The sequence below is a fragment of the Sceloporus occidentalis genome, unplaced genomic scaffold (assembly GCF_023333645.1).
Source record: "Sceloporus occidentalis isolate IW3139 unplaced genomic scaffold, rSceOcc1.0.p SCAF_13, whole genome shotgun sequence".
Lineage (NCBI taxonomy): Eukaryota > Metazoa > Chordata > Lepidosauria > Squamata > Phrynosomatidae > Sceloporus > Sceloporus occidentalis.
The window spans coordinates 14,105,567-14,115,710 of NW_028316993.1; the positions used below are offsets into that span (position 1 = coordinate 14,105,567).

The 10,144-nt window shown below is 37.2% G+C and overlaps 1 protein-coding gene across 2 annotated transcripts; it reads right to left on the bottom strand.

The window, feature by feature from the left end:
* Window positions 1-550: 550 nt before the first annotated feature.
* Window positions 551-8,212, bottom strand: LOC149305044 (PITH domain-containing protein 1-like). 2 transcript variants are annotated; one of them, XM_089478760.1, is made up of 6 exons: window positions 7,984-8,212; window positions 5,876-5,919; window positions 4,468-4,545; window positions 2,723-2,827; window positions 1,509-1,617; window positions 551-1,348 (listed from the first exon to the last, which is right to left on the bottom strand). In XM_089478760.1, the coding sequence occupies exons 1-6, from the start codon at window positions 8,188-8,190 to the stop codon at window positions 1,247-1,249; spliced, it is 645 nt and encodes a 214-aa protein (XP_089334886.1). In that variant the 5' UTR covers window positions 8,191-8,212; the 3' UTR covers window positions 551-1,246. The 2 variants fall into 2 exon arrangements, with proteins under 2 accessions (XP_089334886.1, XP_089334887.1); XM_089478761.1 differs by lacking the exon at window positions 4,468-4,545.
* Window positions 8,213-10,144: the final 1,932 nt, after the last annotated feature.

Genomic DNA, 10,144 nt, shown 5'->3' on the forward strand with positions numbered 1-10,144 from the left:
TGTGAACCTGAAAAAAATGAAGCCGGCCCGGAATGTAAATATATTTTGCAAATATGATAATATTACAAGTAGAGAGAACTGTAGCTAGCTGTTGTATGTACCTATGGTGGCAATAGTTTACTGATTTGTAAGGTGTGGTACTTTGAAATGTTTATTTACTAAGAAAATCCCATGGATGGAAGAGGGATAAGATCAGCCTACCGACCCCAAGGAGATACAGCCTTCAACAACAAAATAATTGGCCACCTCTATATGAGGGAGATAGTAGATGGCTGCTCCTGATTTTCATCCTCCTCTCCTTTTTCTATGTCAATCCTGCTCCAATGCTCATAAGTGATAATGAAGGCACTTCTTGAAGGCACATCAGGAACCTAACCTACCTCACTGGGCTGGATGTAAGGATAAAATGGGGCAAACATGCTTGCTATTCTAAGCTTCTTATGGAAAATGTAAGATAAACATATATTAAAAGTCCTAACACTGAGAGCATTTCGCAGTGCTTGACCTCTCCTTGAATGGTAAAAAGAGTCACAACCAAGGGAGACACACATTCTTTGCCATATTTATTGAAAAATATTAAGCCATATTAATTAAGGAAATTTTGCCTAGAAGACAAATCCCTATTTTTTTTAAACAGGTCTCCAGCTTTTAGACACACGTGAAGATGTTAAATTATCAGATAGAAACCTAGGAAGTGATGATCACAGAAAGGCATGCAGCACTCTGGCACACAGTCAAATCGTAGCTGGCATAGGCAAGCTCCATTAATACAGTTGGATATTAGCCAAGAGCCCACTTAGACCATCAATTATCTCTCTTCCCTGATATCAGCTACATTCAGAAGCCAGGGCAGAATCCTGGACTGTGCAAACAATCCCATATTAAGCTGCCCAAGAGATTCATATCTCATGTATACTAGCAGCAAAGGTTGCAACTAAACAAGCAGTTCTGAAAACATCTGCCCCAAATGCACCTTAAAGAGTTAAGACAACCAGTGCTTAGGCAGGCAAGGGTCAGTGTTTTCATGGCATCTTTGTTTTGATACTTGTAAAGTCCCAAACCATAATTAGCAACAGTGTAATTTTGTACCTATCTGCCAGGCATTTGGTGCCCTGCTTTTCAAGAACACACCCAGAAAAACAAAAGGGGAAAAAAAGCAAGAAAGCCATGACATTCATAGCCTCAAAGTGTTCCACATCCTTCCAGATCTGCCCAGCTGTCCCTGTCGTCGCATGAGCTTTCGCAGTTAGGAAATGAAATGCGTCTGCGGTGTAAACTGATCCATTTTGTGGTCAGCTGGGTTTGCTGCCGCCTCATAGTTGCAGACAGTCACTTCATGCCGATGAGGCTGCACAGAAACAAAAAGGTGATTTCCTATGAGATTTACTTTTTAATTTTTAAAATGGTGTTAATGTTACATTAATTCCAAAATGTTACAGGGCTGGTCATTCCCCCAAAGTAACGGGTCAGAGGCTCTTCCCATCTGACACTTTAGCTCCCACACTCACTTCTGTCCATTCTCCTCTCAGGCCTATATAAAAGATTTTTGTTGTCTCGGCACCAAAGTTCTTAGAGAAATGGATGGAGAGATGATAAACATTTGAGAAGCGAGCAATTCTAGAAGAAGAAGGGAAAAAGGGGGGGGGGGTCAGTGTTTTATACATAAAATTCTTGTTACAGAGACATGGATTGAACTCTGGTCTGTAGACCACTAAAGAAACCATCTCAAAGTGAAACCAGGGGCCCATACACACTACACAATTATATCACTATTATTCCACTCTTATTGCCACAGTTTCTTCCTATGTAATCCTGGGATTGGCACTTTAGGGAGGGAAATTTAGGATTTTCAGCCAGTATACTCCAGTCTTACACAAACTACAAATCCTAGGATTCCACAGGATGGAACCACGGCAGTTAAAAGTGGAATAATAGCACTATAATTGTATGGTGAGGATGAGCCCCAGGAAATTCCTGTCTTGTTGCGTCTAAACTCATTGTCTCTACTAGTTTAAGAGTTGAGCAGCATTCTCAGGAACTGAATAAGCCTGAAAGACTTTGCCTTCCTGGATTGCAGCACTAATGGGAAGATGTGGGATTATTTGACCCTAAAATGCAGTAGGGAACACTTCCTATCCAGGCTGAACTGCTTTTGTGAGAGAGTCCTACCACTGGCTGATCCAAATATACACTACTGAAATGTTCTGTTACATGGCACTGCCATTTAAAACAATTTGAATCGCACCAGGTACCTTTGGATTTTTCACTGTCTACACTGCTGTTTCGAGGCTACTGTGCGGTCTGCCAAATATGATTCAGAGCATCCCTCATTCAGAGGGATTTTGGTTTTCTTTCTGAAATCTCATACTCAAGTTTCATCCACAATGATGTACTACACTCCTCAATTGGCTGAAGATGGGAGCAGAAACAGAAGGCACAAAGAAGTCATGCTGCTTTCATTGGTTGGAAGCTGGTCCTGAAAACCTGTTGTTTAGAACATCTGTTCTGACCCTATCTAACTGTCCCTCTCAGTAAAAGCCCTATCTTTAATGGGAACAATGAATGAAAATGGAGGTGGGGAGAGACAGTCCTAAAAATGTACATCAAGATTAAAAGAACCTATGGAGGCACAATTTACATACACTGGGGATTGTGTTTAATCAATTTCAGCATAAGAAAATTCTCCATATCCACAGTGAAGGTTGAGCAAAGTGTGACATACTTGGTAGGATATTCCAGTTCTCCTGTGACGTCTCGGTTCAGGCTAAACATCTGATCTGGTTCTCTGGCAGTATTGTCGAAGGACATGTGAGGGATGTTCTTAAACCTGGAGAAAGGGAAGGCACCAGCAAGAGTCAGCCTGCTCAAATTCAAAGTTAATCTATGTGTCCTCTTCAGCACCCAAGCCCTGTAGTCATTTGGCTTTAAAGGGGAGAACAACTAACTGGTACAGAGTATTTAAAACCCCCCACAAAAGACAAAAACAAGAAGGAAATTACTTTTCCGTTGAGGAAACAACATATTCATGTGCGATTTAAAAAGCCGAATGGCTGCCCCTAATAAAACTAAACTGTACGTGCACATAGCAATTTCAATGTATGTGCTGTTCCCAATGAAGATGCAATAAGGATATGTGCAGGATCCACAGTGGTCTGGAGGAAAGACTTTATACCACAAACTCTCAGAGGTCCCATCGTTGAAATACTATACTATTTTATAAAACATACGTCAGTTATAGAACATTATTGTGCTGATAAATAACAGATCTAAGGCAGGATTTTCCTTTTTCCTTCTACGGTTGGATAATGAAACTATATTACATATTGTATTTCAGATTTGGTGATGAAGCCTCTAAAACTAACCGGCTAAACTGGAACCTTGGTTCAGAACGTTCATCCCACTCACAGAACAAAGCAATCTGTAAGTTACTGTGAGGTAACGCAACACCGTTTATTTGGCTGGGATCAAAACACCATAAAGCTAATAAGCAAGGACTGACTAGTTATCAAACGATGTGAGGAAACTAGGGATCCCGAAGTCTGAAAAGGAAGAAAGCGGAAGAAAATGCTCAACCAGTGTTGTCACCAGATTAAGAGAAACCCAAAGGACAGGTAGAAAGCAAAGGAAACAAGACTATTGTGATGCAGCTGTGAACAACTCTCACCACATTTAAGACCAGGAGAAGGATTATACTTTGAGGGAAAGGGAAGACAGAAGAATATAGGAAGGCTGGTTAATAGGCTGCATGGTTAAAGGGGACCAAAGTGGGCACTGACTTGAAAAGCAAGAAGCAGAGGAAATAACAGGTACTAAGAAGAGCAACAGAAGGGTAGTTTTCTGGGAGAAAAAGCACTATTGGGGCAGAGAGGTCCAAGAAACAGAGGGAACTGTCCCCAAGTTGAAAGAAGGAAGGAAGGAAGGAAGGAAGGAAGGAAGGAAGGAAGGAAGGAAGGGACTGCAGCACAGGGATCTGGAAGCTGCAAGGAGGAAAAGGCAGCCAAGAATCAAAGAGATGTGTGATTCTAAATTTCACTAAATCCTGACAAGTTTTGGCCTCCAGATTTTTGGCCACAGATATTTCTAATTATAAGGGAAAGATAATTCACAGATTATCCCAATGACCACTAGTAGTTACACTATTAAAACAGGCAAGCTGAAGCAAGGGTGAAGAATAACCGGGGTCCAAAACACAATACAGAAATAACCCAGTTCGAGACTGCTTTAACTGCCTTGACTCAGTGCTAGGCAACTGTAGGAATCCTAGTTTATTGCGGTACCAGAGCTCTCTGACAGAGAAGGCTCAATGTCTCGCAAAAATACAGTTCCCAGAATTCCCTAGTGTTGAGCCAGGGCAGTTAAAGCGGTCTCAAAGTGGATTATTCCTGCAGTGTGTTTTGGACCTATGTATCTTCCTAGTATGTGTATACATGTTAAATCACGAACGACCTGTTTTTCAGGCTCACTTACAGCCTCATTTCTGATGGATGCGTGTCATCATCCTCGCCCATCACAATGATTCCTTTTAATTTCACGTTGCCGGTAAACCTGCAACAGAAGACACATCATTGTTGGGCCACACACTTTTAACATGATTTCTGGGACTAGATGGCTCCGAAGGTCAAAAAGGGCTTCTTATGCGGGTCATCGATCTTTAGGAAAAGCTACGCAGTCACACAAAAAACCTTCATTCCTTTTGCTGTTGTCATTGGCGATCTAAGACCTAGTAGTCGGACAGATAGATGGATTACAGACAATCAAGAGACATGTCAAAATGGCAGGCTTAGATGGGCAAAAGCCGATATCTCTGCAATATCAGCTGTTGTCGTTGGCTTCCTTTGATAAGTTGCTTTTAAAAAGATTATTTTACAACAAGTAGTATACAAAACAATAGCATACAAAATAGCCATGTTTTCCAAACCTACATATTTACAATTGACTTCCCATGTTTGTCCAGTTTGCACTAACCTTTGTGATTTAAATCTTAATTTCTTCAATTGAAAAGTAATTTTTTTTAACAAGTATTGGAAATCTGAAAAAAAATATGGAGGAATGGATAGAGAAAATAGTAGAATTGAAAGAAACGGATAAAATAATGGTCTGGAATAATAATTAAAAAATCAACAGATTACTGGGAAAAGGAATGGAAACCTCTGACAAAGTACCTAAATAACCTATGAGGAACAAATGAAAATATATAAGGCTAGTTATAATTATACTTAGCATATGTAAATACTACCTTATTTTGTATTAAGTTATATGAAAGAAGGAATTGATAGATGGGAGCAAATGTAAAAACGGAAGTTATGAAGACTTATGTACAGATGAAAAGGATGAGATGTTAATCTGTATATACATTGTACATGAAGGGAAACAACCAATTAAAAATAATACAAAATAAAAGGAAAAGTAATGTTTTTTAACAATTTTTCTGTGTATTTAAAATCTAGCTTAATTCATTTTGATCACTCCATTTCAATTCATGCAAATTTAAGTCTACCTTCTCACAGAACAGTAAATATCAGTAGATATTTTAGTATATGATGAAACTACTAGAAGACCTGAGAGAACTTGATCCAAAAAATTCACTGGTTTAAGTTAGATTACAAAACAGAAGGATTTGAAAAAAATGAAAATGAATTTAGATAAACTGATAAGAGGGGAAAAAAGGTTCAAAATCGACTTCAAACTGTGACTGAAACTCGAATGGAACTGAAATAAAAAGTCAAGGAAGTCATGTTTCAAAGTTAAATGCTTCTTCTTAAATTCAACTAGCCCTTCCCTAAACCCTCTAGTATTATAAATCAGGCAAAGGAAAAGGAAATTTGAACGAGAAACACGGATCGTGGCGATGAATTCACGCAAAGCGACTACTTACGGGATATTAAACAGGAGCTCTTCGTCGTCATCGCTTTCTACAAACTGGAAAAGAATAAAGATATGAAACTGGGTTTAATACAGGATGTTTTGCGTTCAAGCAAATCAGACAAACAAACAACAACCCTACAATTGCTTTATATAATAATAATAATAATAATAATAATTATTATTATTATTTATACCCAGCTCTTCAGCCAAGGCTATCAGAGTGGCTTGCAATTTAATTTATATGCAAACGATAAGTTCAGAGGCATGTTAAGGATGTTGGAGGGTATTAAAACATATATATATATATATATATATTCTCCAAATATCAAACCTTGGTTTTTACATTTTGTATAAGGGACACTGTTCTGCGCTGGCATTATATTTAATGGGACTTGAGCCTCCATGGATTTTGCTTTCCTGGAACCAAACCCCAGCAGATAACACAGTCCCACTGGACTCGACTGTCCTTTAATCCCAATTATAGGAAATGAGGTCCTCCATTTTCTTAAACGTCCTCCATTTTGGGCTAAATTCTATCTTACAATTGTCCTGCATTCTGGTCTAAATTTTGTCCGCCATTTTGTCCCGGTTTGTGGTAGAGAATTATGGCAACCCTAAAGGCGACCTTATCATGCGTCCCTCTGCAACCTCATCCAGCCAGCCTTTAGCAGGCATACAAACATATGGGATTTTGTGGGTTCTTTGGCATTTGTTTCCCTTTGCTTCGCACTTTAGGTCCTTCGTCACATGGCCCTAAGCTTTACCCTCGACTTATCCATGGGTCAAATATCAAACTCCACAATTTTGGCCCCAAAACCTGCCCTCGACTTATAAGAATTAATAATAATAATAATAATAATAATAATAATAAAATATTATATCATAACATTATTAATATAATAAATATAATATAATAATATATTGATATAATATTATATTATAATAACTTATAACATAATATAATAATAATAATTTAATGTAATATAATAATATAATATAATATAATATAATAAATTATAATATAATAATATAACAATACATTATATTAATATAATATATTATAATAATATTATTATATAATATAATGTTATAATAAATAATAATAATATATTATAATAATAATGTATTAATAAATAATATAGTATTATAATATAATATAATTAATATAATACAATAATATGATATTATATAATAATAATAAATTATAATATAACAATATAACAATATAATGTTATATGATAATAAATTATAATATAATAATATAATAATACATTATATTAATATAATAATATATTATAATATTATAATATAATATAATGTTATAAATAATAATAATATATTATAATAATGTATTAATAAATAATATTATAGTATTATAATATAATATAATTAATATAATACAATAAGATATTATATAATAATAATAAATCATAATATAATAATATAACAATATAATGTTATATGATAATAAATTATAATATAATAATATAATAATACAATATATGAATATAACAATATATTATAATATTATAATATAATGTTATAAATAATATAGTATTATAATATAATATAATTAATATAATACAATAAGATATTATATAATAATAATAAATTATAATATAATAATATAACAATATAATGTTATATGATAATAAATTATAATATAATAATATAATAATACAATATATGAATATAACAATATATTATAATATTATAATATAATGTTATAAATAATATAGTATTATAATATAATATAATTAATATAATACAATAAGATATTATATAATAATAATAAATTATAATATATAATATAATACAATAAGATATTATATAATAATAATAAATTATAATATAATAATAATAATAATAATACATTATAATATAATAATAATGCATTATAATAATAATAATAACTTATACACGAAGTTGACTTATAGTGGCGTCTATATGGCACGTGACAGAGCTGCCATAGAGAGGCAGTGTGGCGCAGTGGTTTGAGCATTCAAGAGCGGGGTTCGAATCCTCCCTCAGCCATTGAAAGCCATTGGAGGGACCTTGGCCAAGCCACACTCTCTCAGCCTCAGAGGGGAAGGCCCCAAAGACGCTCCTCCCGCTGACCTTCTCCCGGTCCCCGCGTTCCTCCCAGGCGCGGAAGACGAGCTTCCCGCTGCCCTCGCTCCGCTCGTTGAGGCACTCCAGGCGCTCGCGGTCGATCCGCAGATAAAGGCCCCAGGCCTGGCCTCGGCGCTCCAAGGGCTCCTCGCCGTCGTCGTCGTCGCCATGGCAACAGCCGCCCCCGCCGCCGTGGCTGTGGCCATGAGACATGATGGCCGTCGCAGAGACCAGGAACAAATGCGCATGCGCGCCGAGAGAATGAGGCGTAGGAGTAGTAAAAGACCCGGATATGTCAACAAAGAGCGACGCACGGGCCGTCGCTCGCTTCCGGGCCTCCCTTCTCACGTGACCAAAGGGCCTCTTGTCACGTGACCAAAGGGCCTCTTTTTGCAAAATGGCGGCCGAAAGTTGCCAAATTAAGACCTAGAAAAGGCTCTTGTGCCCCTTCTTATTAAAAAAATCATATTATTATAATTTTTACATAATTTACATTTTAGTTCTTTTCTAATTGCTACAGAATTTATATAGGACTTTATAGTGTGTTTTACTTGTTTTAGTGTTGTTTTGTGTTATTTTGAAATGGCCCATGGGCTAATCAATAAACATTTCTTCTTCTATTATTATTATAGTTGTATTTTAATTATTGTCATTATTTTAAGGCTGACAGTGGTTTTGGCGTGAGCTATGACTCTGGCAGACCAGGGTTCGAGTCGTAGCATCATAGAGTCCCCACTCAAACCACTGGCGTGTCACTCTAAGTTTCACACACTCCCAAGTCACAAGCGAGTCACACTCTCTCAGCTTCACACTTCCTTCACAAACGAGTCGCGCACACACTCAGCCTCGCACTCCCAAGTCACAAACGCATCTCACTGAGCCTCACTGCCAAGTTTTTCTCTTTCACACACATACAACCAAGTCACACCCTCTCAGCCTCAGAGGGAGGCAAAGACAAACCTCCCCTGAACCAATATTGCCAAGAAAACCCTATGATAGGGTTGCCATGAGTTGGAAGTGACTTGGAAGTGCATCTGCGTTGTGGAAATAATGCACTTTGATACCACTTTAACTGCGTGGCTCCATCCTACAGAGTCCTTGGACTTGTAGTTTGGTGAGGCACCTCCAGCAGTCTTTGGCAGAGAAGGCTAAAGGCCTTGTAAGACTACCAATCCCAGAATTCCATAGGATGGAGCTATAGCACTTAAAAATGGTGTCAAACTGCAGGACCATAGTTGCCAGCTTTCAGTCTCAGGATTCCATAGGAATGGAACTATAGCACTTAAAAGTGGTGTCAAACTGCATACATATATATATATGGAGGACCATAGTTGCAGCTTTAACCACAGATATTGCCAATAAACCAGAAGAAGGGAATTTGTTTTGGCCCTCATGAACGATAGTGTGGATTATGTCAGTCATTAACATTAACATTCCTGCCCACCCACTCCCCTAAAAAACCTGGGACTCCAGTTCAACAAAATAAGCGAAAAGAGCCATAGCTTAGTATTCACATATAAGTAAATTATTGTGAAGTCAAAGGCTTTCATGGCCGGCATCCATAGTTTTTTGTGGGTTTTTCGGGCTATGTGGCCATGTTCTAGCAGAGTTCCTTCCTGACTATGAATGTCATGCCTCCAGAGCATCTTTGATGCTCTTGAGACATAAATTTAATTGAGATTATAATAGGTTTTCTATGTATTAGTTTAAGAGGGGAAATACAGATCTATAGCTTTAAGAAAGACAAGGATCGTGGGAAATCCCAGGGTCTTATACTGTCTCCCTCTAGCTAGTTTCAGTTGTGTAGTAAGATTTCAGCCAAGTCAGACCTGGAGAGAGTATTTTCCTTTGACAAAAGAAGAAAGATAGTCCTCAGAAGAAGAAAGATAGAGTCCACCAAGAGAGAGCAAGGTATTTAGGAAGGACTATTGAGAAAAAGGAGATCAGTTTCATGTTTTGCGTTTATAACCAGTAAAGCTTTTGGAAACTTTAGAAATTTGTGGACAAGTCTTTTGTTCTGGCTGTGTTCCTGAGAGCCAGAGGCCTTACAACACCCAAAGTCCATAGTATTGCTCTTGGGACAAAACAATGAAGATGCCAGCCACAGATGCTGGCAAAATGTCAGGAATAAACTCTTCTAGAACATGGCCACATAGCCCGAAAAACC

What these genes read in the sequence shown, in the direction of transcription:
- LOC149305044 (XM_089478760.1), bottom strand. Translation starts at nt 8,190, where the DNA reads ATGTCTCATGGCCACAGCCACGGCGGCGGGGGCGGCTGTTGCCATGGC. An exon ending in CATCCATCAGAAATGAGGCT is followed by an intron (nt 2,828 to 4,467) that starts GTAAGTGAGCCT and finishes CCCTTTCTCCAG; the next exon opens with GTTTAAGAACATCCCTCACA. An exon ending in TGAGAGGAGAATGGACAGAA is followed by an intron (nt 1,349 to 1,508) that starts GTGAGTGTGGGA and finishes GTTTCTGTGCAG; the next exon opens with CCTCATCGGCATGAAGTGAC.